At 40.4% G+C, this 26,480-nt stretch overlaps 1 protein-coding gene across 3 annotated transcripts in view; it reads right to left on the reverse strand.

The window, feature by feature from the left end:
* Positions 1–2,562: 2,562 nt before the first annotated feature.
* The window catches only part of RTKN2 (rhotekin 2), an 89,098-nt gene continuing 65,180 nt past the window's right edge, over positions 2,563–26,480 (reverse strand). For all 3 annotated transcript variants that reach the window (XM_073353428.1, XM_073353426.1, XM_073353425.1), the window contains 5 exons: positions 22,393–22,496; positions 20,302–20,433; positions 10,318–10,483; positions 7,539–7,646; positions 2,563–4,637 (listed from right to left, as the gene is read on the reverse strand). In XM_073353428.1, coding sequence (XP_073209529.1) covers positions 4,072–4,637; positions 7,539–7,646; positions 10,318–10,483; positions 20,302–20,433; positions 22,393–22,496 — 1,076 coding nt within the window. In that variant the 3' untranslated portion in view covers positions 2,563–4,071. The remainder of the gene's footprint in view (positions 4,638–7,538; positions 7,647–10,317; positions 10,484–20,301; positions 20,434–22,392; positions 22,497–26,480) is intronic.

The following is a 26,480-nucleotide window of genomic DNA, read 5'->3' on the forward strand; positions in this document are numbered from 1 at the left end:
AAGAAGTGTCTGAGGAGCTCTCTGGACCAATTAAGTTAATGTTTAATACATCTTGGAACAGTAGGGAAGTTCCAGAGGTCTGGAAAAAAAACAATGCTGTACCAATCCCAGGCAAAATATAGGAACAGCTGATACAAGATTCATTTAAAGATGGAAATGTAATTAATGCCAGTCAACATAGTTACATGGAAAACAGGTAATGCAAATGAGCTTTATACCTACTTTGATATGTAAAGTTTAGCTGATAAAGATTAATGCACTGATATAACATACTTAAGAATTTTGTAAGGTAGATGAATTAGTTGCGCACAATTCTGATTAAAATACTAGTGCTATATAAAATCAATATGGCCTCTAAAATAGATTAAAACAAGCGGAAAGATCTCAAAATGTAATACTAATAGGGAATCAATGAGAGTGGATGTTTTTAGTAAGATCTCAAGAGGATCAGTTCTTGGCACAACACTATTCAATATTTTTAATTTATGATGTGGCAGAAAATGTAAAATCACTAATGATAAAGTTTGCAGAGGACTCAAAGATTGGTGAAGTAGTAAAGAATGAGGCCAGGTCACTTTTACAGAGTAAACTAGACTGTTTTTTCAATTGGACTTAAGAGTGTTTTGGTATAGCCAAATGCAAGGTCTACGAACAAATAATGTAGGTCATAACTGGAGGATGATGGATTGTATTCTTGAAAGAGTGACTCTGAAGACAACTTTGGTCATCGTCAGCTCTCAGTGAAATGCTGTGGCAAAAAGATAATGTGATCCTTTGGGAATATCAAGTAGAAGTAGGGAGGTAATATTACTCTGCGTAAAGGTTCAGACTCACCCCTGCGGCGCCTCCTGCTGGTAATCATCAGGAATTAGCGTGTCCAGCCACCAGAGCGCCCTCTGCAGGCCAGTGATCTGCCTTACTGCCAGCTCCCATGCCCCCCCCCAGGAGCCAGTGCCCCTTTCTCTGGGGGTGCTGCCCCCCTGGCAATACCCCCACACACTCAGGTTCTGGGTCTCCCCACTCAGGGGAGGCCCCACCTTCTAACCCCACCTCTCCTCAGTCTGGGCTACTGACAGTCCCCACTTAGCCCCTTGTATCAGGGGCAGACTGCAGTGTACGCCACTCATCACAGGCAAGAGGGTTTTGGACCTGCTGCCTCCACCTACCCATGGGCTGTCCCACTGCAACTGTGCACCTATTTGGCCCATAGTCAGGCCTGCAGACTGAGGCTTTCCAGGCTGGAGCTCCCAGCTCCTCTGGCCCTTCCCCAGCCCTGCTCCAATCTAGGTGTCCTGCTCAGCACCTTGCAGCCAGGCCCTTCTCCCTCTACAGGCAGAGGGAGACTGACAGGGCTCCTGGCTCACTGCCTCTTATAGATAGAGCTGGCCACAACTGCAGCTGCTCCCTTAATCAGCCTGGGCTTTTCCCCACAGTCGCAGCCCTCTCCCTGGACTGGTCTCAGCCCTGTCAGGGCTGGAGCGGGTAACCACCCTGCTACATTCTGTACATAGTATTTGTAGAATTGCTACTGAAATATTAAGTCCACACTTCAAGAGGAATGTTGAAATAATTGAGAAGCTCAGAGAAGAATGATCAGAAATCAGGAAACATTCCTTGAAATAAGATTAAGGTATTCACTTGATAGTGGTCTATAACTAGCTACACAGAAGGAGAAGATTTGATAGTAGAGGGCTCTAAACTAGTAGACTAAAGCACAATAAGATCCAATGGCTGAAAGCTGAAACTAGAAAAATTCAAACAGGAAATAAAGCACACATTTTAACAGTAATAATTAACCACTGGAATAGCTTGCCAATTGGTGAATTATCCATCACTTGAAGTCCTTAAATAAACACTAGATGTTTTCCTAAAAGATATGCTGTAGTTCAAAATACAGGTACTGAACTCAACGGAAGAACTTCTGGATGAAATTCAGTGGCTTGTTATACAGGAGATCAGAACAAATCATTATGGCCCTTCTGGCCTTAAAAATCTCTGAACTATAACTATTTATTTAGTTTGGTAGTTTGGTCAAAAAAGGGAAAAACAACATATCCCTCCTTCCAACAGCATTGTTAGATTGAAGCTGAAAGAGCAGCAAATACATCACGGAAAACATTCCATTTAAAAATAGTTCTGTTTGTTTTATTCTCTGTATTTCTGTTCTGCAGTCCAATTAGTTGAGGGTGTCCAATTTCACATAATCGTGTATTTTTTCTTTAGTTTGTCTGCTTCTGCTACTTATTTTCCCACCTTTGTAACATGATGATTTGTTGCTGCAAGAATGATTACAGATGTCAATGTCAGAAAAGAGGATCATGATGAAATGAAGATTGAGCAGGGGCACTCTTAAAAACTTAACGCCCCAATCCTGCAAAAGGATTTGCAAGTGGGAACCTTACTCTAATGCAGAATACATGGACTCTAACGAACTAATAGGTTAGTAAGAATTCCATTTGTAAATCCTTTTACAAGATTACAACCAGAAAGCTTCCACTTCATGCACAAGGACAAAAACAGAACTCATGCCTGAGAAATTTAAAAACTTCTGATCCACAAACTACCCTTTAGAACTAAACCAAGATTTTAAAAAACCTGATTAAAAAAAAACCTGACTAAGGCAACCAACATAGAGATTTAGCAACTGTTATAAACCAGGCTAATTTATAACTCCATGAGGCATCTAGCACTAAACATTTGTTAGTTAAAAATACTTTGATCTTTGTATGAACTAAGAAGGCAACATCTGAAACAGTAAAGAACGTGTCTGGAAATTAAAAAATCTCTAAATAATTGAGTTTAATATTATTCCAAAATTCTTCCTAGGATTAAAACTATTTCTTTTTAAACACACACTAGCAATTCAGAATGCATCAGGCTCAGTGGAATATTGGATTTCTATTACTATAATAATACTATCCCTTGCCTTTGAGCTTCAAAGCCAATGGTTTATTTTGAAGGCTTTGCTGCTATACGAACAATTGTATGTAAAATTACTGATAAGATTTTCAGAACACAGATCTGAATTCCAGTGTTTTTGATGGCTGACGAGCAAGCAGTCCTTTGCTTCTGGATAAGGCTCTAGTGTAAAGGAGTCTGCATCTTGTGTGATGCAGTTGTTTCCATGGAGGAAATGTAGTGGCCTGTACTCTGACACCCAGAAAGATGGTAGCACGAGGCCTCTCCATACATTGAGGATCACGTGCAGTAGCCCAAGCAAGTCTCCTGCTCACTGTAGTCTGTAGCTCCCATGAAAGTGGTGAACAAACCCAACGGGGTTGTTTGACCTAAAATGATTTCACCTACACGTGAGGTCTCAAAGTCAAAGAAAAAAGTGAGGGGGAAAAGAAAAACAAATTATACTAGTAATAAGACTCTGCATTTAAGTTTGTCTACCACTAACTGGCGGAATGGCAGTATTACAGTCTTCTGATATGGAGTGCCTCGTTCCTTATAATGGTCAGAAAAGTAACTGTAAAAATGACATCTTGTGTGCTTTCTATGTGTAATCAATCATATATATCAATTTTTAGGTTATAAGATTTAAAAAAAAGTTCCATTAGCATTTCAAAACCAACAGTTAGAAGGAGATGAGTCTATTCTGTCTTGAGTGCTATCAGAATTAATGGATAACCTGCATTGGTCAATTCTGACAGTACATGAGCCAGAAAAAAATCTCGTAGATCTCAGACTGAGCTGGCAGAGTTGTTCAAAAACTTCTTAATTAATAAATTGAGCACATCTGATATGGAGTCACTGAAACAAACCTTGGAATTACTTTTTAGAGCATGACCGTGCTTTAAGGGTAGTGCAGAAATTTCAAGGTTTAAATATCTTGGAGATGTTCCCTTCTACAAAACACACATACACACACACACACAGTACCCTTTATACTTTGCTAGAGAATTCTTTAGATCTTGACAGTGACAAGCAGGGCTGAGATTGCAATACGAAGTATGGGCTTAGATTAAAGATATTTCTAATGGCCAAGTTGTTGTCAAAGACTCAGGTCACTGATAAATGTCAAATGCTGGTAAACTTTATATGTTGGTCACTTTTATAAACTAAATGTTACACCTGTGACTGCAACCATGATCTAGGGTCTAGTATTTCTTTGATGGATTTCTGTCTAGGAGCTGGCAGTGGTTTGGTTTCAGACTCTGACTCAGTAACTGAAGTGAGAGGATTTTCACTATCAATTGAGCTGCTTTTCCTGCAAGGAACTAGTTTGCGAGGAGCAGCAATGGGCCTCTGCAACTGATGCATCATGGAAGATAACTTGACATCAAAAGAAGAAGAGGTCCTACGTGCAATGGCAGGCTTCTTCCACACGTTTTCCTTGTCCAGCTGATCTGTGCTCATCTGTGTTTTTGAGCTGTTTGGTAGCTTATCAGATGGTGGAAGTGGAGCTCTTCTTTTCTTTCCTTTGCCATCATTAGGACTTACTATCTCACTATTTGCATCTGGAAACACAATATTTTTCTGGACAAGCATCTGGTGAGAACCATCAAATAATGGGGCCCATACAGAAGGTGCAGACTCCTTCTGCTGGCCAATCAGGAACTCTCCATCAGTCTCCTCAATTTTCCTTTGTATGATATCTATTAAACCTTCATGTTTCACTGGAGAATCAATACCTATAATTTTAGAAGAAATTAGATGAACTGTGATTAAAATGGTTCCTAAATATTTTACTCACCCTGAGTGGGGTTATTAATTGTCTGAATACAAAACTGTGCAAAGTATGTCCCCCAATTCTTAGACTAGCATTAAGACCTACAACAGTCTAGAAATGGAAAAGATTATCATGATTACAGACAGAGGTCTAGAAGCTTTCCACGGTTTCTAGGCCTCATGCACTTAATAGGCTGTGGTCATGGTTTAATTTTTATTTATTTTGTGAAAAAATAAAAAATGCAATGCACTACTAGAAACAGACCTAGCTATAATAATGTTCTTGTACACTACTTGAAACATTTCATTTCAGCAAAGGTGTACAGAATTTATGCCCAAAGATCAATGTGAAACTCCTAAATCTCACATAGTTAAGTGTGAAAAAGTCAAAACTATTAAACATTCTTGTGCTACCCCCCCCACTCACCTCCAAAGTACACTTTTACACTCAAGGTTTTTTCTTCAGTAAGTTCTTGAAGATAGCCCGGTCCAATTCCTCCTCCCCCCCGTAACATAATTTACAGTGCATCAGCCAGAATATATGCATAGTTTGTTGATTTCCCTGTTTGTATGTCAGTATCCCTTGTGCTACCTCCGTCTCTAAAACATCAATAAGAGCATAAAGATATCACAGTGTGACACTGCACCCCATATTCTTCATAGTGATATTATTATAACATGATTATGGCATAATTATGATGCATTTTGTACAAGATGGGGCATGTAAGGCATCATTGGAAAAGTTATGATTTGCTGAATATGATTATCCTATTTGTATACATGTATCATTTTTGTATCTGAAATAATGAATATTGATTATGTATCTGTATTTTCACATGTAGTCATGCCTGGGTGACACTCACTAGATGCTTCCAGTCTAAATAGCTGGTTGTGAAGAGCCTATTGAGGGTAATGGGCCATTAGGAAGAACAATAGGCCTGAGGAGAAGCTTATCCCTCTCCCGGTGAGCCTTCCTGTGTACGTTTCGGCCAATATGAAAGTAATGGCTGCTATGACTCTGCAAGGGCATGTGACCAGCTCACATGACTCTGGACTCCATTTTGGGGGCCTGTATTTTTCCCACAAACTGGGCTGGGAACTGTTTTTGAACCAAAGGGTTGAAGCCATAGCTAAAGCTATATAAGTCAGGGAGCGACATCATCTGTTGTTCTTCACTCCCACACAACTCAACATCTGAGAGAAGCCCAGAAAGAAAAGGACTTGGAATGGCGTTAGGGATCCCAAGTTGCAAAGCAAATGCAGCTTGTTCCTTAAGAATCTGCAGGCCTGCTTGTATCATCAGCCAGGGTGAGAATTTGCTAATTCATATCCTTTCTTTCTAGTATCTTAGGCTTAGTTTGCAGTTTTGTTTATTTACTAGGTAATCTGCTTTGATCTATTTGCTATTACTTATCACAAAATCTTTTTGAAGTTAATAAACTTGTTTCTATTATAATCTAAACCAGTGTGCCTTTAAGTGAAGTGTCTGGGGAAAAATCTCAGCTTGGTTAACACAAGTGTTCTCCACACTGAGGCAGGGGCAGACATATTAATGAGTTTACACTGTGCAGATCCCTGTGCAGTGCAAGACTATATAATTTTGGGTTTATACTCCCGGGGTGGGGGGAGGGGCGCTGGCTGGGGTCTGGCTGTTTGTAGTTGGGTGGCTTAGGTAAAGCACTCTCAGGTAGCTCAGTTTGGGAGCGTAGCACCACCTGCTGTTGTGTTGGTTGATAACAGGGCCTGGGTGAGGCTGGCTGTGTCCCCAACCCAGGAAGCAGTGTGGGCAGGGCCAGTACAACTGAGTGGTCAGAGGGGCGCAACAGTTTCTCACGGCTTCCAGACTGCACTCCAGGGTGACAACCCCTCACACACAGATCCTACATAAACAACTTTAATAAATTCTTAAAATTTAGATTGTGGATTTGTATTTATTTATGAATGTCATAATTGGTCAGGAAACACTTAAAATTCCTCAGTGATGTCTCTAAATATCTGCAGCAACATGCTACAAAACTTAATGTATACCTTCATGTCTTATGTGATTTAGTGTTTTTCTGCTCTGTATTCATAGCTCAAATATAACTTTTAGACTGTTAAATTAATGCACTGATGCATTATAACTCAATGACCCACATGTCAATTTGAGCATTTTTGCAATTCAGACAGGAGATCAAGCACCAGGCAGGCAGACATTTAAACTTATCCGTATAAAATGTTTTTCAGCCAATACCACATCAGATCCATTAAAATAGAATGACCTACTTCTAGTCTATAAAAACAATTTCTGTAAACATATTTTATTAAAATAATCCCTCTGCATTGTATTTCGCTATGCAAAAATTGATGTCTGAACATTGGTACAGCTCAAATCCATTTTAGAGAGATTTTTTACAAGTCTATTTTTGAAGCTTGTTGCCAGCAACCAAACAACTTCTAAGTAGATCTTATATAGCTTGGAAAAAACAGTAATTGAATGCAACTAGTTAAAGGCATTATTGGTCTGTAGTCTGGACTATTTAAAACCATTACATTTTAATCCTCTGGATTTTGAACTATTTCTATGGTGAACGTTTATTTCTAGCAACAGCTTTTTTGTCTAAATGTTTTTAGGGCTCCTTAATTACAGCTCATATTGAATTTTTTTTTTGTTCAAGGTATGAAAATGTGTTCATTATTTTTGTCCTATTATTAAGAAAAATATTTAATATGAACTTCTTGGTGTGTTTATTATGGTGCTCCATTATATTATCTGACCTTGCCTTTGAAAAATTCAGCATTTTAACACCAAGAGCAGAAGCTATTTGAATAGAGACAACATTGTTTCTGTTACCCTGCAGCTTGAAAAGACAAATCCCACTTACTCATATCATGGTAGACTGAGGTTGCCTCTTTTGTCAAGAACAAAGGTGGTTTCCGTGGTGACATAATCTCAATTTTCATAAATTTTTCACAACAATGTTTCCACTGGCCTGAGAGGGAATAGAGAACAATGATTAGAATGTAAACACTCCACCTTTTAAAGAGTTTTAAGTCATTAAGTTGCATTTGTGAACTACCTATAACAAGCAAATCTGGATAGTATCTATAATGTTGCAACAGTCCTCACTAGATACTGTATGCTTTCAGAGTAACAGCCGTGTTAGTCTGTATTCGCAAAAAGAAAAGGAGTACTTGTGGCACCTTAGAGACTAACCAATTTATTTGAGCATAAGTTTTCGTGAGCTACAGCTCACTTCTGTAGCTCACGAAAACTTATGCTCAAATAAATTGGTTAGTCTCTAAGGTGCCACAAGTACTCCTTTTCTTTTTGTAGATACTGTATGTTCAACGAAATTTCATCCTAACCCTTAACACAAAGATTATAAGCAGATATTAAACTAAGAGCTCCAATTTAATCAACCCAGCAGTACTATCAGACAGCAAGGCTAAAACCCCATAATTCACACAAAAATCCTCAAATACAAGCCTGTAAGTGTTTACATCTTCAAATATCAGATAAAACATAACAGTTTAAAGCAAGGAAGCTTCATGCAAGTTATTCATCTGGAAGTATTAGAATCCAGTATACAGCAAACCTAATATTATACCATAGTTATACTTGGAAGTTTTGACTTTAATAATTTTCTTGGCTATCAGAGCACGAAAAGCCTCTTAGCAGTTAACCAAAGCCAAGGAAACCTGTTTCTATTAATAGATTTTGACTTTAAGGAAAATAGGCCCTGCCAGTAAAATTGCTTTTTACAAACTAATCTCTCACTCCCATTTCTTTTCTGACCACATTAGTTTTAAGAGAATTTTAGAACCACCAAGGAACAACAGGCATTTGAATGCCAAGTGACCTAGTTTTTCCCATACTACAAGAAACGGTCTCAGAAAATCCACTGGTATTCTAATGTTATCTATAATGGGGGGAAAAAAAGTAGTCCGTTCACCCTTCCTCATCTAATAGAAGGAGGATATACTAGTTTTTACATTGTGGTTTTTCTAATTAATTGTAATAAAAGACAGAGCTATAAAAGAAGAAATACAAAACTACAGAATACCCAATTTCCAAAACCCCAGTTTTTCGATTTTATTGGTGTGGTTCCCAATTCAATACTGATATTCTCTATCTACCTGGCTCTGTTTCCCCATGACCTGATGAAGAATATGATTTTTCAGACTCCAGCTAATTTTTTTTTTAAACTTAGTCCATCAAATGGTATCTCTATTCTTTATCTAGTTATGCATTTAATATGCTACATTTAAAGGTGCAGTAGTGGGACGACTATGGGCAGTTCTACACTAGAAGCACTACAGCACTGGTGCAGCTGCGCCACTGTAGCACATCTGGTGAAGATGCTCAATGCTGATGGGCGAATGCTCTCCCATCAGCATAAGTACTCCACCTCCACGAGAGGTGAAAGCTATGTCGGCAGGAGATCGTCTCCCACCGACATAGCACCTGTGTGAAGTGCTTAGGTTGCTGTAACTTGCATCGCTCGGGGAGGAGCGAGTTAAGCGTAGACCTGCCCTAAGGCTAACCAATCCCTCTGCACACTTCATCCTGTAATATTTGGAGTTAAGTTTAAGCAAGCAACACAATATACTACTTAAAGAGACTAAAAAGGCAAGTGAGATTTAACTGTCCTACACCTAGAGAGCATATCTTTTATCTAGAGTAAGAGCAGTGAAGTCACACAGTTTAGCCAATGTCAGTAAGTGAGCTTCCTCTAGAAATCTAAAAGTGAACACACTGAAACATTTCACCACTGGAAAAACAAGACTAGGGAACAAGGCACCAATTATCTCATGTATCTCTTGAGCATTAAAGCCCCACCTACTATTTTTATTAGCCCTAACTAACAGTCATATGCGAGATGGGGGGCGGGAAATGCCAGGTATAAAACCTTATAGTCAGAAGGGGTACCAAAACAGAGGAGGTACCACTGGAATCAGATCATCCCTGACTGCTTAGTTCTATAAAACTGACAACTCATTCACCCAGAGTGCTATCTAAGCAAACACTGAATCATGGGTGCCATAATCCTACATGGTCGGGCCTCAGTCATTGTGACCTTTTCTATCTGCAATAGTTAATCCAATTTTGATCCAAACCAAATTTTCAATAAACTTCAAAGGCCAACCATCAGCTCAGCATCCTCAGGTTCTCTCTAATGCTTCATACCCAAAGGTTTCCATTTTTCTCAAATGATATCAGGATTCAACAAAATAAGTAACTATATTTTACTACTACAGATGAGGGAAGAATGGTGAGACTCCAGCAGGCCTTTGAAAGATAACCTCATTAAACTGCTTAACAGACCAATCTCTTCTGAAACCATACACACAGAAAACACAAGAAGTCTACGTCTATTTTGATTTCCTGAGAAAATTCAGACTGGATGTTTCTGGACTTATTGGAATTTATAGGATGCATTAAAAATCAGAGCCCTGAGGAGGTGACTATGGTTCATTAAAATACCTCTATTTTTCAGTGGCAGAGAACACACTACCCACTGTGTACATGGAGAACATTTTTGTTCTCTTCATTACAGGTGACAGATTATTATGTAATTTCAGTTCAGATTGTTCAACATTTCTTTTGATGTTACATAGCTACTCCACTAAAAGGACATGCTGCCAAAACTGCATATTTACTAAGATCGTAGAAATGCTGCCAGAAAGCTTCCATCCACCTATGAAGTTCTTCCCTGCTGTCAGCTGCAAAAAGTTGGGTGACAGCCTCTCCATCCACAGGGTTGATAACAGAAAAATTATTAATTCTTTTCTTGGTGCCCTTATCCACAGCACGGATTCTGGTTTCCTAGGAACGACAATAAAATAGATTGAGACTCTGGTAATCAGTTATTGCTCCACCCAATCATAAATCTTCATTTCAACATTAATATCACAGGCAGATACAAATTAGGGTATTTATCCCGTGTAGGTTTGGCGGGGGGGAGGAACAGGACTTATGAAAAGGTAAACAGAATAACTGACAATACATATTAATTTATTACATAATTATTAAAAGAAAAGGTAACAGATATAAAAGATAAGACAATAAAGCTGAGTTGATGCAGTGTATGTTCAGAGATACACCAAGTTATTTTTTCCTTAAACAGTTCATCCTGCTGCGGTTCACCTTTCCTCAGTACAGTTCAGAGACAGTAAGTAAGTTATTCTGTTTCTCAATTCTTATTCTGGTCAACCATATTTCTATAGATGGTATTTAGTTTTCGTAGGATAACAATGGAAGATGTTTCTTTTGGCTGCAGTTGTGCATTCTCAACTGGAACTATTTTAGTTTAGTTTCAGCAAATCAAGGCATTGTCAAATACTATAGTAACAGGAATTTGGAAAAGGAAATGATCCAGTCCAAGCTGAAAGGGATATTTATAGAAAGCTACCCACACAGATCTAATGGAACAAATTTCCAATATTCAAAAATTCAAACTTCAGAGTATTATAAGTCTTACACTTTGCCCTCATGCCAAAAATCCATTTGTTCCTTCAAAAGAAATATTGGGGTATGTAACAGCTTTATTTGATTAGTTCTGGCTAGGTCCAATTAAAATACTATTGTCCCATAGCATCAACTAAAACAAAGTTCTAACCAACAGCATGGAAAGGACTTTGCTGTTTTAATAGTGTTCTTGAACTATGCTGGAGCACTACTCAGCCCAAGGTTTTGCACTGTTCAGGGACATGGTTAAAACAGTTTCAAAATCTAGACTGGACCTAATGGTATTTTAATCATATGTTGGTTCCCTGATATAATGTTACTACAGTGCAAAATAGCACTTGTTGCAATCCAATTAAAAATAGAGGTTGGTCAGCATAAGTATTTTTTCTAATGTAAGATACCAAAGTATTTTAAGAGACTAAAAATCTTGTAAGATGTAGAGTAAAATATTCTTACACACACTTTGACAATAATGCTGCTTTCCATGAAATAAAATATAGCCATTAACCATACTTCATTTACAAGCAAAAATCTAGATTTCACTAAAATGAGACAGTGCTTTATCCTTTAAACTTCTTTCACTTCAAACTGATTGAACTCCCCTCCCTGCAACCCATTTCAAATGAATGTTAAACACCCGTTACAGATTTCAAATGTAGAACTATAGAAATTAAGTTATATATTTTGTCCTATGGGAATAATCCCAGTACTGATAGTCTGAAAAACAAAGATTGTTCTGTAGAACATTCCCCAGATTTTTAAATGCATTACTGAGGTAACCATTTGAAATACTAACAGAGCTGTTTGTAGCATATCTGATGGATTTGCTCATTTAAATTCTTCTGTCTAAAAATAGGAGGTGAAGTAATTCATCCATAAGTGCTGAACATCCCATTAACTCAGGTAACCATAGATACTGGCAAAAAATTAAACAAAACAAATGAACATTTGACAGGTAAGAACTTCAAGCATACCATATACATGTTTATTTAATGATGTTTGCTGCAAGGTTTATTCCACAAATATGTTGTTATTTTAAGGAGATAAATTCTCAAGCAACAATCTGTACCTCCCGCTTGAGCATTTAAGTAGTGATACAAGATGCCATTAGAGTAATGAGCTGATCAGTTTACCTACCAGTGATGCATTACACTACATGCACATCGTCACCAAAAACAAATACAAAAATGTACCATAAGGCACCATGTTATAATACAATAGTGTTCCTACCTTTCATAGTGTTAAAATTATTGAACAAATTATGCTACACCCTTGTAAAGGTCAGGACCATCATACTGCTTGAGTTCAGTGTTTCTAGTGTAGGCAATCCTGAGGAGTTGGTATTGCTCCTGTTGGGGACAGTGTTGTGCTCTAAGTATACAGGATACATTTTTCCACCCCTTCAAGAATGTAAGGAAGAGAAATTGAAATTCCATGACATTGTATGATAAAGCTTAGAACTTCCCTTTCTCACTTCCTCAAAACCAACGTTCCTTTGCCCCGCAGCACCCCTCTCCCAGAAAACTTCCATATGTGAAGGCTTGTTATAAAAGGGAGGACCTTCCATTAAAGGAGCAGTGCCACTCCTCTCCAAAGTCAATCATGAAAAAACTGAAGGACAATGAAGGTTGGCTAAAAAGGTTCATTTCAAAACCCAGAAACTAATTAACTTTCTGAAGTCAAGACAAATGTTAAATAGTCTAGAAACTTTGTATACTCTAAGATTAAACACAATTTATCATTTATGACACACAGTTCATTTTTATTCAAGTTTTAATCCAGAAACAGATAAAGATAGCTTTAAAATCAAAAGAGTGTTTGTGCGCTGTTTTTGTCTGTCATGTCAAAAATAATCTACAATTTCCCCTAGTTTTGTTTCAGGTTGGCAGATAATTATGATTAGACTTAGAACAATGCTCTCAAACTTGCTAATAGTGAAGATCACATTTTACAGACTAGCTCATGGATACCTCCCCTCCCTTTCATCATCCTGAACCACCTCCCTCTCATTTGTAATTACATAATATCCATGTGACAACTACAGTAAATGCCTATGCAGAATAGGAACTTTAGGAAGCACATGATGTATTTCCCCCTCTTGCTTTCTCTGTGAGGACTAGTTCAGAGTAAAAGAAGGGGAAACAGACAGGAGGAATAAAAGGTAGACAAAAAAGAAGGGTCCCCACCAGGACTAGCCATGATGCAGGAGACAGACTTAGGGGGTACAAAGTGATGGCCTTGGCCTAAAAGCATCACTGAGATGCATGACAACCCCAGGTCATAGGAAATACCCTTAGATAAGAGAAGAATAGGAATGTGTTCAAGGCTGTGCTGATAGGCTGGAGGCATGTCACTAAAAATGTGAAGGCAGGTAGGGGGAACCAGCAGGAGAGCAGTCATAGGATGCACTGGGGAACAGGGTCCAGCAGGAGGAACAGGGTTAGTTGATGCCATCGGTCCAGCTTTTACATTTTAGAAGTCTTGGTTGAGCTGGGCCTGCCTGGCCATCCAGCAGGCAGAGCCTGAACCATCATTAGTGTGAAAGGAAGGAGCAGAGCTGGTGAGGAAGTGAACTGGGCAAATCTGCTTTCACCAGGCCAGTGGAAGGGTCCCCTCATGTGCATGTTGAATTGAAAGTGGGGGGAAAGCCACAGAGAAGAGAATGGATCAGATTACTAGTAAGACTTAGTCGAGAAAAGGCCTGCCAACTGGCTGGAGGGACAGAGATGTTCCTGTGAAGCTGCAGAACTATTTTACTGGAAGGTGCTCCTATGCCTATAGTTCCTGGGAATTAGGCTCCAACAAAATTAATTTTCCAGAGATTTTCCTTTGTGACTACAGTCCTGGGTAGAACTCCCCAGCAAACCTGGTACCGGACACAGTATGAAAATGTGGGCACCTCTGAGCATGAGCAACTCATGACGAGTTTTTCAAATTAGCACAATTGAAAAGCCAGGCCCCAAGGATATGTTAATCATCATGTCAAGTCAAAAGGGGACACCATCATATTTTCAAGTAATATTTTTAAAGGGTAAATGCAAAAGTCCTTGCTCAGATTTGACTAAGGCAAACTTCCTTGGTTACAAGGAAAGATTGCTTCTCACTCTAGTTGCTTATGCAACATAAAGTGCTTCAGTGGCATTTATTTGGCAACATAATAGGTTCTGTGACGCCTGTTTTGAAAGTGTTGAGACATTCCTGCTCAACAATGTTTGCACTGAAGTCATTTGAAGTTGATGTGATGACTTTCAAGTTAAGGGCTACTTCAAGTTTGGATTCAGAGGGGGAAGGGAATAGTTCTGTTGATGTGAATATTTCTATGGCTAGTTTCTTGTAAGGCTATGTCAAGTTCATTCATTTTAAAGATAAACCATCTTTGAAAGGATAAGGGTAAGAGATCACATCCAGCACTAAGAATAAAAAATGCTATGTATCTTAGCAACTAGAGGAGATTTTAGCTTGAATGTCAACTTCAGAAGTTTTCTCTAAATCTTATTTTTTAAATTGCTATTTCCATACAACAGGGAGGGGAGGTAAAAATGAGTATTGTTAGCTTGATTTTTGCGCATTTAAGAATCTGATATCCAAGACATTTCTAGACAAAACTCAGGAAACATCTATCAGCATTAAAAGAATATTTTCAGTAGACAGTTTAAGTAGAAAGACACTCATATGTGTTTTGAATGTGAATTTATTTGGTTTTAATTTAGCTGAAGATAGAATGAAGAAAAGGAATCTCTCTAGCAGCTTTTATACAGCAACCATAAGTGTCTGACATTTTCATAAAAAAGGTCATGGATTTATGTATCGCATACATATTATCTTTGAAGAGAATCTGCATCAAACATGTGGACCAATTCCTGGCAAAACTTCATGAAAATGGATTTTAGGTTGTAAAATGCATTTATAACTTCATGAAGAACAATCACTTTATTAGAATGCTGTAGTTTTAGAAGACAAAAAAATCTCTGACTTCCAAGAAATACAAAACTAGGCTATAGACTAAAATGGTGATCTACAAAGAAAAGCTATAAGGGTGGCCTGAAAGATTCTAAAATATTTTTGCTGCTTTTTTAATGTTAGAAATTCTATTAATATAATTTCCCCCTGAATGGCACTATGAACAACTGGAGGATGGTAGAACTATGACATTAGAGAAGCCATGCAATTATACCTGATTGAAAAAATAAGTGACTTTTTAAATATCTGTACGATATTTGTTTTTTTAAAAACACCTATTTAACTCAAATGCTTGAAACAACTTTGTTAAAGATTCAACACTATTAGAAAGGGTGCCCTTTCTGTTAAGGCTTCACCTCAACAAGTTAAAATAAAACCTTACTGTAGCCAGGACAAGTTGTAATGTGTTGCTGCTGGTTAAAGTTAACATTTTTAAAACATGTTTTAAGCTAGACTGGACAAGGCTTCAGAGTCAAGACCAAATTGCGTTGTAACACTAACTATCTCCCAACACACTCAATTTGCTTATTTTAGACATGCTCAGAATCTGCAACCAGGTCAACAGCAAAAAATGTTAACTCTCTCTATCCATCTCTATGAGGTGTTAACTACAGTCTTTCAACACTTAGTATTCATTGGAAAGGCCTTCTGCAGAAATAACACTACAAACATACTATGCCTTTGATTATTTGGATAGAGATACTTGTTAATTTTAAATATAATATCTTTAAATGATGGTAGAAATGGTATTTAAAGTACTGAAGTCCTTTTGTATAGTTTGTAAGTTAAGATAGGTTTTATATAAAATTTTGGATTATTAGCAAAAGGAGTTTATTATAAAAAGCTAAAATATTTCCGAATAACCCTCAGTATGATTAAGAGTTAGGCCAAATAGCAATGAACAATTAAAATAAAATTGCAGAAATTCCACAAATCTGGGGACAAAGTCTAAGAGAATATTGCCTACATACCCTGCAGATTTGCATGGCACCTCATGTGTAACTTAAAAACTATGTCATAATGTATCAGTTTTTCTAAAGGAAAACAGTTTCCATAACTTGCTTTTTTTTTTTCTCCTTGAGGATTTGCATTGGTTTGACCAGTCTCAAACCAGCAGAAGGCACTTATGTCCATTGCTAAGAACTTACATGCCACTCCTGGATCAGATACAAAGGGTTGTTTAGACCTGGACTACACTACTGAGCTAGGTTGATGCAAAGCAGGGTACATCAACTTAACTCTAAGTGTCTACACTAAAATTTTGCTCCCATCAATGTAACTCGACCACTTATGTCCACCTCTGCAAGAGGCACAGCACTTAGTCAATGGAGTGTCAGTGTAGACACTGTGTTATTAACATCTTTAGTGGCATCCAGGAGCTATCCCACAATGCCCCACTGTGATCACTCTGGTCACGATGTTGAATTCCACTGCCCAGTGGCCAAGTAACATGCCCTCCCCCTTTTAAAGCCCCACAAATTTTTGAAATTCCGTTTTCTGTTTGCTTTGGATGGAAAGCTCAACTAGCAACTGCCCAGCTGATCATGCCAGCTCCACACTAGAGGCGCTTCTGCATGGAGTACACAGGAGATGTTGGATCTCCTGGGTCTGTGGGGAGAAGAGGCTGCACAGGCACAGCTCTGATCCAGCAGGAGAAACGTCAATATGTACGAGCAAATCGCTCGAGGCGTGACGGAGAAGGGCTATAAGAGGGACCCACAACTCTGCCACATGAAAGCCAAGGAGCTGCAGCAGATGTACCAGAAGGCAAGGGAAGCTAACAGTTGCTCTGGTGTAGAGTTGAATGCATGCCACTTTTACAAAGAGCTGAATGCCAACCTCGGTGGAAACCCTACCAACACGATACTTCAGGGAGCTGGAGTCACAGGCCCCAGCCTGAACAGTGGGGAGGTGGTGTTGCATGAGGAAGAAGGAGGGGGAGGCAGAGTATGGGGGACAGGCAATCGGGGGATCTAGTGGTGCAAGGCAGGATGTGTTTTTGACTCCAGAGCAGTCAAGCCAGTCCCTACAGTCCAGCATGGGTGAGCCTGATGGAGGGGAAGTATGCAGTTTGCTTTGACATTTCAGGGACACATCTGTTCATTTACTCTTTTTTAATCAAGCTAGAAGAAATAACCAATAGACGCAGAGTCACTATCTGCTTCTCATTCCCCTGTGAAGTTAGGCAGAAGGGGCCCTGAAGAATAGTTTATGTGCACTGGGATGTTCCATGAATCCTTCATAGAGATCTCGAGGAAACTTTCCTGGGGATGGTTTGCAATCCTCTTCTGAAGGTTTCTGGGGCGGGCTGTCTTATTTCTTCCACCACAGTAAAACACTTTCCCACACCACTCAGTAATTACTTCAGCAGGTACCATTGCAGCACACAGACTAGCAGCATAAAAACCTGGTCTGCAGGAGCTATTCTCTTTCAGTTTCTGTTACTGTCAGGAGTGAGATATTAGCTAAAATCACTTCCACCTGTGGAAAACTGTGCCAATATTCAGTTCAATCGCCCTATCTTCATATATTCATGCCCGTGAGCCACCTGTCCCCCCCTTATTGTCCCAACTCACCCCCTTCCTCTCAGGCCATACTCACCATGGCTGAGACTACTGCTGTGCTCTATGAATCCCAAGGAGAAATGAGAATGTAGTGCTTGTAACTTGCATGGATCAAGGGGAGTGAGTTCAGTATACCAAGTTTCCATTTATCTTGTGAATACACTCACAATAGTCCTTCTGTGCATTGTGTCTTTTGCAGCTAGAAATGTGGCCTTGAGGGTCTCTCCATTCACACTAGTGGAGCAGCTCAGCCAGATAAGGCTAAGGAAGAACATGCATGATGACATGTTCCAAGAGATCCTCCAAACCCAGTGCTCGTGGACAGAATGGACAGGGATAGTGCAGAGAGGAGAAAACGCACACAAAAAGGGAGAGAAGTGCAGCAGATGATGCTAGCGCTTCTTAAGTGGCAGACCGATATGCTGGAGACTCTAGTTAACCTTCAGGTTCAACAGAACCAAGCTCACCTCCCTTTGCAGCCTATAGAGAACTGCATTCTGGGACCTACCTACACCCCCTGCCCCCACATTCCACATGGCATCCGGGCTGTTGCACTACCCCTCCCACTCCACCCTGGGGGAGAGTACAGACAACAACAGCTGCACATGCACTGACCTGTGACAGACATGGTTGGTGTATTTGTTTGTGAAATGAAAATGACTGTTTTCCCCCCTTCAAAAGTTCTTTTCCCTGTATTTATAAAATTTCATTCAGTTATAAATATGTCCACGAGTTTAGAATAAAAAAAGTATTTATAGAAACTGACTTCCTCTTTATTAGTTCACAACATATGCTGGGTGGGGCTGACATCATTCAGATAATAGCAATAGGTGCATTTACAATGTTCTACACACACAGCACTCATCACAAGGTTCATATTAGGGTGCAAAAAACCAATGCCAGGCAGAGCACACTACAGCAAGACACATTACTGTGGCTCACTATTAAAAATGTCTTTCAAAGCCTCCCTAAGCTGTATGGCTCCCCGTTGAGCTCTTCTTATAGCCCTGGGATCTGGCTGCTCAAAATCAACAGACAGCCATTTCATCTCCATCCCAGCAGAAACTTTTCCCCCTTTGCTTCACAGATATTGTGAAGCACACAGCAGGCAGCTATAACCATTAGGACGTCTTGCTCCACTGAGGTCTAATCTGGTGAGTAGACAGCGCCAGTGGCCTTTCAAATTGCCAAAGACATATCCAACTGTCATTCTGCACCTGCTGAACCTGTAGTTGAAGCACTGCTTGCTGCTGTCGAGGTGACCGGTATACGGCTTCATAAGCTGCGGGAGTAAGGGGTAGGTTGGGTCTCCCAACATCACTATTGGCATTTCAACATCCCCAGGGGTAAACCTCTGGTCTGGAAAGAAAGTCCCTGCTTGCAGCATTCTGAACAGGCTTGTGTTCTTAAAGACGTGCACGTCATGCGCCTTCCCTGACCAACCGGTGTTGATGTTGATAAAAAGTCCCTGGTCATCCACCAGTGATTGCAATACTATAGAAAAGTAGCCCTTTTCGTTGATGTATTCCGTGGCAAAATAGGGATATGCATGCCATCTATCGTACCCCACCGCAGTATGGACACCCCATTGCTGCAAAACCATCCACTGTGTCCTGCACATTGCCCAGAGTCACAGTACTTTGTAACAAGATGCGATTAACGGCCCTGCACACTTGCATCACAGCAACCCCTACAGTGGATTTCCCAACTCCAAACTGATTCCCAGCTGATCAGTAGCAATCTGGCATTGCAAACTTCCACACAGCAATTGCCATTCACTTCTCCACTATAAGTGCAGCTCTCATTTTGGTGTTGCTGGGCCAGAGAGCCAGGATGAGCTCTGCACACAATTCCAAGAATGTTGCCTTGCGTATCTGAAAGTTCTGCAGCCACTGCTCATGATCCCATACCTGCATAACGATGCGATCCCACCAGTCAGTGCTTGTTTCTCGGGCCCAGAACCAGTTCTCCATGGTCTGCAGCTACTCTGTGAATGCCAACAATAACCTTGAATTGTTTCTATGTCCCACAGCAAGCTAGCCTCTAAGGAATTCTCATGTTCCCCGCGGCCCCTCTGGAGGCTCTGCAAATACTGCAGGATCAGGCGAGTTGTGCTCGTTAACATTCGTCACAACTGTGCAGAGCTGTGCAGGATCATGCTTCTCACATAGATGTCGGACACACAGGTTTGGGGGGCTTTTGAAAAGAGGTGCGAAACATTATGGGATGCAGATAGAATTATGGAATGGAGAAAACTCCATCACAGGACATTGAAACCATGTTCCCAGTCACCCCTGCACAACTCGTTTGGCCCCATAAGGCATTGAAACCCTGCCCAAAACACCCTGCGCTATATGGTGGCAAGTTGCACAGTGGGATAGCTACCCACAGTGCACTGTTCTCTGCATCGACGCAAACACTGTTAGTGAGGATGCACACTGCCAACACAAGGAGCGTAGTGTGGACATGCAAAAATTATTTAATTACTGCGATGCTGTTCATTGACATAACTTAGGTTGACTTAATTTTGTAGTGCCCTTAATAGTGAAACAAGGCATATCCCTCACACATGGTTCTTGCAGAGTACTTTACAGCTTGTCAGTTTGGAGCTTGGGACCCAAATTAGACTATGTGAAAAACTGTTAAATTTACCTTGTTGATGGTAACTGTCAAAGCTGGCTCCACTTTAGCTTCAATTTCTTCAGATGTATAATAACAAAAGAGTTTACCACCTCTCAGTACACAGTACAGCCTCCTCCAGTTAGTCAGGCTTCTTACCATTTGCTAAAAGGGAGAAATATTCAATAAGTTACTAGTCACACATTACCTTAACCACCTAATTTATGGATTACTCAACGTTCTATTGAATTTCCATGTGTTACATCTAATTGAGTCCATCTTGTGAACTATTCAGACATCAGACTGTAAGATCAGAGCTGTGCACAACACATTGTCATAAAGGAATGGTTCCTGCAGAATATTTTACTATTTGACTCAAGGACTTAATTATTAGTAACATTCAGCCAAGCCAGAAGTTTGTTTAGCTGAACATCCCTCAGTGTTTTACAGTTTTTGCCACTAATAGTGTCTCATGGTGCTCTTGGAACATGGAATGTGTTGGCTGGCCGATAAGGAAAAAAGAGTAATTTCCAATGGAATCTACTTTAATGGCTACACTAACTTAGCTGGTTACAGGAAGAGAGCAAAGTAACATTCTCTCATTTAAAAAATTCTGACTTTAAAAATTAGACATGCAGCTATACATTCCAATTTTCATACCAGCTAGACATTTCCAATCAATTGGTCTTTATGCAGCAATCTAGGCTGTTTTACTGATAATCCCACTGAGGAAACATTTGATTATCTTACTCTTAGCCACACAGTGGTTGCCATTAAAAGGTCAGTGTTTATCAGCAGCCACCACAAGATAACAGCTTCCCACATATTTAGAGTAAAAGATACTAGTCCTCAAGATACTACCAGAGGAAACTGTTCACTTTTTAATACCACTGAAAGTCAATTGTTAATATGAGCAACATTCCCTGTAAATTGCACGCAGGCATGGCAGCACAACTATCCTGAATATGCAATACATGTATACAAACTGAGCCACTCAGCTTCAGGTCAGGTGATAGGCACCTAGCCATGCTGCTCACTGCAAATGTGATGGCAGATGGACCAGCTACAGACCAGGTGACTGCTGGGCTGCGGCAAGGTAAGAGGCTCATGTAAGATTTTGCTCACGCTTGCAGTGGCTGCAGTTTTGGAGGATGCACGCGTGAGAGGCAGCATGTCACTAGCTCCTTCCTCCTCCCTGCAGGTGGGTGATGAGTTCCTCCTACCTCCCCTCCCCACAAACCCCTAGAATTGGTCACCTCCCTCCAGGCCCCAGAGCCCCCCACTCCTCTGGGAGCATGGGAGGGTGTATCCCCTGTTATTCTCCTTGGGAACCCTGCCTCCTGTAACCTACTCCCATCATACTACTCCAGGAAGGACGAGGACCCCAGGAATTTTACCTCTGACCCCTCCGGTCACATCTCCTCTGGGTATCCCCTCACCTTCCCCAACTCCAAGGAACACCCTCCCCGCCGACTTACCAAATTGACTCTCCCCGCTCTCCCCCAAATTCCCCCTCACAAATATCCCAAGGCGTTCCACTCCCTCCTTCCCCCACCAAGAAACTCCCGGAAATAAGGGGGTGCACCCTTTCAGCCCTGGTGGTGGAATTGATGCTGCCTCCAGGAGCCCTCTCACTCCATGAGGCTGAACAGGAAGGACTCGCCATTTCCACCTGTGAGCTCACCCTTCCCACCCCTGCCCCAGCGGGTTCTGCATCCCCCGGTGTCCCCCACAGGCACTTTAGGAATTTTTGGCATCTCATGAGGCTGACTACGGGGAGAGGCCTGATTTCCAAGAGGGGCGATCCTGATCCTGTTGGAGCTACTAATAGCACCAGTGAGTTGGGCCAGCGTCAGCCAAATAGACAGGCTGGGTATGCTGTCAGTCAGGGGAGCAGGACCCAGGGGGGTGGAGGGAGGTAGCTGCATTTGGAATCAGCCAAAAGAAAGGGCAGCTGAAAACATGGCACATATATAGCTGTAGCAACACAGTGATTCATTAGTTCACTGTAAGCAAAAGTGTAAACTTGTCCAACGACAAATATGTACTGCTCAGTGGAGTTCGCAGAAAATTTAGAGGGAACTTTGGATATTAGAGGATATAAATCAAGTAAGCTCTTTTTACCTGCTGATTAAGAAATCCTGACATCACATCCTTGGCCATGCAGGATGGCTGAGCAACTAAACGACAACACATGTTTCCATATAAGGGAAGCCTGAATGATTCCTCTAAAAGAAAAGTTATAAAGTTATGACCATTGCCCATAAACTCACAGATTAAGGATCTGCATACATTTTAATTTAAGAACATATTAAAGAAGTAAATCTTTTCATATAAGCAAAGATTGAAAATAGGAGTGTGTCCTATTTCTTAAGTTTTTATCTCTCTTTGCTATGACACCATTCTTGACAGTAGTTTTGCTGGTTTGTTCTTATGTTCGTAAGTACTTTATAGGTATCCTTAATTATCCTTTCAAACAATTTAGCCAATATTTAAGTTAGGCTCACTGCTCTAATTTTCAGAATCACCATTAGCACCTTCTTTGAAGATAAATACGTTTGCTAGCCTCCACTCATTCAATATAGCAGCTGATTTTAACAAGAGATTGCATATTTTTTCTAGCAATTTAGCCACTTTGTCCTTAATTACTATCAGGACTCTTGGATGAATGCTGTCTGGTCCTGGTGACTTCTTGCTATTTAATGATTTGTTCCAGCACCTCTTCCTAACACCTTGATGGCTGACCTGTACTATTCAAGAGAAGTATCTCCCCAATAGCCTCTGGGATGAAGTGTGATATAAAAATCATCTCCCTGTTCTCACTATTTGGTAGCCACATGCAGCCAGACACAGACTCCCTCCTTCTGATATACTGAAAATTTCTTCAGGGTGTATCTTTTGGCTATTTCATCTTTAAATTCTCTTAATCTTTTTAATATTCACCTCACCTTTTATCTGACATGTGCAAGCTCCTTTCTATAGGCTTCACTTGGGTTGGATTTCCATTTTTTGAAGAAGATGCATATGACTTGATTAATCTTTTGAACATTACAATTTAATTATAATAGTTTTTCTTACCTTTCTGATTCATTTTTTAAGTAATACACATGCCATCTATGACTATTATAGTATGTTTAAAACTCTTAGATTCATCATGTAGACTACTTCATTTCCTCACTTTTAACTAACCTTTTATAAAAACGCAAATTCCTAAAATATAGTATAATAGGGCTAGCTATTGGTACAGCCCCTCTTAGAAGAATGTTGAGCTTCATTAAATTGTGGCCATTATTCTTTAGGGGCTGTCATAAATATAAGGGGAAGGGTAACAACCTTCCCGTATACAGTACTATAAAATCCCTCCTGGCCAGAGGCACAAAATCCTTTTACCTTTAAAGGGTTAAGAAGCTCAGGTAACCTGGCTGGCACCTGACCAAAAGGACCAATAAGGGGACAAGATACTTTCAAATCTGGGCGGGCGGGGTGGGGGGAAGGTTTTGGTCTGTCTGTTCTGTGTGCTTGCCAGACACAGATCAAGGAAGCAAGCAATCCAACTCCATTAGAATTAGTAAGTACACCTCTACCCCGATATAACGCGGTCCTCAGGAGACAAAAAATCTCACCGTGTTATATGTGAGACTGTGTTATATCGAACTTGCTTTGGCCCCCCCAGTTCCTTGTTCCCTGAACACCCCCTCCAAAAGACCCCCCTGTCCCTAATCACCCCCAGGACCCTACCCCCTACCCAACCCCCCTGCTCCCTGTCCCCCGACTGCCCTGCCCCCTATCCCCACCGCCTGACAGGCACTGACCGGCAGCGGCGGGAAGTGGAGCGACGCGGCCCCAGCCCGCTCCACTCCGCCACCTCCCAGCAGCGGTGCTCCGCTTCCCGCCACCGGTGAGTGCGGGGAGGTTGAGGAAAGGATGCCCCCCGTACTCACCTGTGGCAGGAAACGGAGCACCGTGGCTGGGAGCTGGCAGAGTGGAGCGGGCTGGGGCTGGGCTGCTCCGCTTCTCACCGCCAGTGAATGCAGGGAGGTTGGGGAAAGGACACTCCCCACACTCACCAGCAGCGGGAAGCAGAGCGACGCAGCCCCAGCCTGCTCCGCTTTCCTTGCCCCAGCCCCAGCCATGTCACTGTATAGTCTTCTATAATCAGAAATTTAATCTGATATTCTAAGGAATTTTTTCAGGTATAGTAGTATTCCCCTCATCTCTGCAACATAATCGGTCCTTTCTGATTTAGTTTAGACCCAGGTATTCTAGTGTTCCATTGATTTATAATAAGCATTTCTGAAATGTTGCTGAATGGTTAGTCAAAGAAATCCCTATTATGTCAAGCTAGGACCAAGCTAGGTTGTGATACTAAGTTATGGCCAACATAAAATGGAATCTAAGGAAAAAAGAGTCAAAAATATTGATCTTTGCTGGGATACAACAACAGTAGGGTGCAAGTGTGGAAAGACTCTCAGAGGCTATGATATATATCTAGAGAAAATTATGAATTATTAAATATAATAAGCCTGGAAATACAAGATATCATCTTACCTCTTTTCAATAAAAAAGCTGAAAGAATGAAGTTGTCTTTGAGGGAAAACTGTAAACTTGTATCAGATAAAGATACTATGAGCTAAAACAAAATAATGTCTAGGGTTTTATGCACTTTGAGTAGATGATAGAATGGAACTATTTTCTTTCTGCTTATTATATTACCTGCTGCCATGTTTTCAGCAGCCCCAGGTTAGCACTCTAGATCTGAGGCTGCTAGTAGTTACTTGTGCTGTCTCAATGCTGGGATCTACCTAGGAGCAAGAACTCCTGCTGAAAAGAACTTTTAGTTAGGACCACCAATACAATAAAGCACTTACGCATGTGCTTAAATGCTGTGTTGAATTAGGGCCTAAAAGACCTAATAGAGTTTGAGCCTCTGCTGTTTACTTCCTCTCCTTCTGCCAACACAGGAGGAAGAAACAACTCTCTTTCCTATGACACCGTTCCTTCCTTGTGAGGAAAGGAAAGAATTTCTATACAGCTATTCCCCTCAAGATTGGAATGAGAATGGCAGCGAAAACTCTCAGGGGCTCTGGGAGACCTTTGTGAGGAGAGAGGGAGATATAATATCTTCACAGCTCCTGGATACTCTATTCCCAGACACTGCAAGACTGCATACTGGGGGGAGATGATGCAGGAGTCATTGCAGTGAGGTAGTATTGTGGATGGAACAAATGAACTTGGGGCCGAGTGACTGGACAATCAGTTAAGTGGATTTTGGGGTGGAGAGATATAGAGATATTGACACGGCTCTGGAGACCTGGGACGAGAAGGGAAATCAAACTAAAGCTAGTGAGATTGAAGGGAAAAAGAACGAAGAAAACAAAGCATAGAGTGGGTTTAAAAAGAAAGGAATAATCAGGTTTAGAGGAGCTCAAAACAACACATGAAAATAAGCAAAAAGAAAATATAACAAGATAAAAAGTGAAATGAAGGATAGGAAATAGGAACCAGAATTATAACAAGTTAATTTTTTAAAGAATTGAATGTTAAAATATTGGAATGAAATAGACATGAGTAGCATATATGTATACACACTGAAGGCCAAGGTGGAGAAGTAGGGGATGCCCATCTCTAGTGTAGTTCATCTCCCTTCTCTGGATACTGATTAACCATCCCCAATAGGAATTACTTCTCTTTTGAGTTTGAATATACTTCTGAAGCACATCACTGGTTTTGCAATAAGCATTTCATCCAATAGCCAGACATTTTCCCATATACCCAGGCTTCCTCATACCCCTAACATGGGAATTACTTATATCTATTTAGGGGAAACACTCTTGCAACAGTCTGCCTGTATATAAAGACCATTTCTCTCTTGCAACCTTTCCACAACTGCTTTATTCACAGCAATACATGTTCCTACCTACCATTTATGACACTAAAAGCATTTCCACAGCTACAGAATAAAGAGTATAGTATTCAGACCACAAAATCCCGACAAGTATTATAAGTATCCCTTATAAGTGATCAGAAGATATTAATGTGGGTAAAAACATTACCCATACATGTGATTAAATTTGGATCTGAACTTTAAAAGAGAAGTTTTACAAGTCTTTTTTCAATTTAATCAGTTATACATAGATGTTTAAATAAAATGTTTTCAACTGTTTAAAAATAAAGTCTTATAAGCCTTATAGTTTACTAAAAACGGAGATACA

Source organism: Lepidochelys kempii, chromosome 7 (assembly GCF_965140285.1).
Source record: "Lepidochelys kempii isolate rLepKem1 chromosome 7, rLepKem1.hap1, whole genome shotgun sequence".
Taxonomy (NCBI): Eukaryota; Metazoa; Chordata; order Testudines; family Cheloniidae; genus Lepidochelys; species Lepidochelys kempii.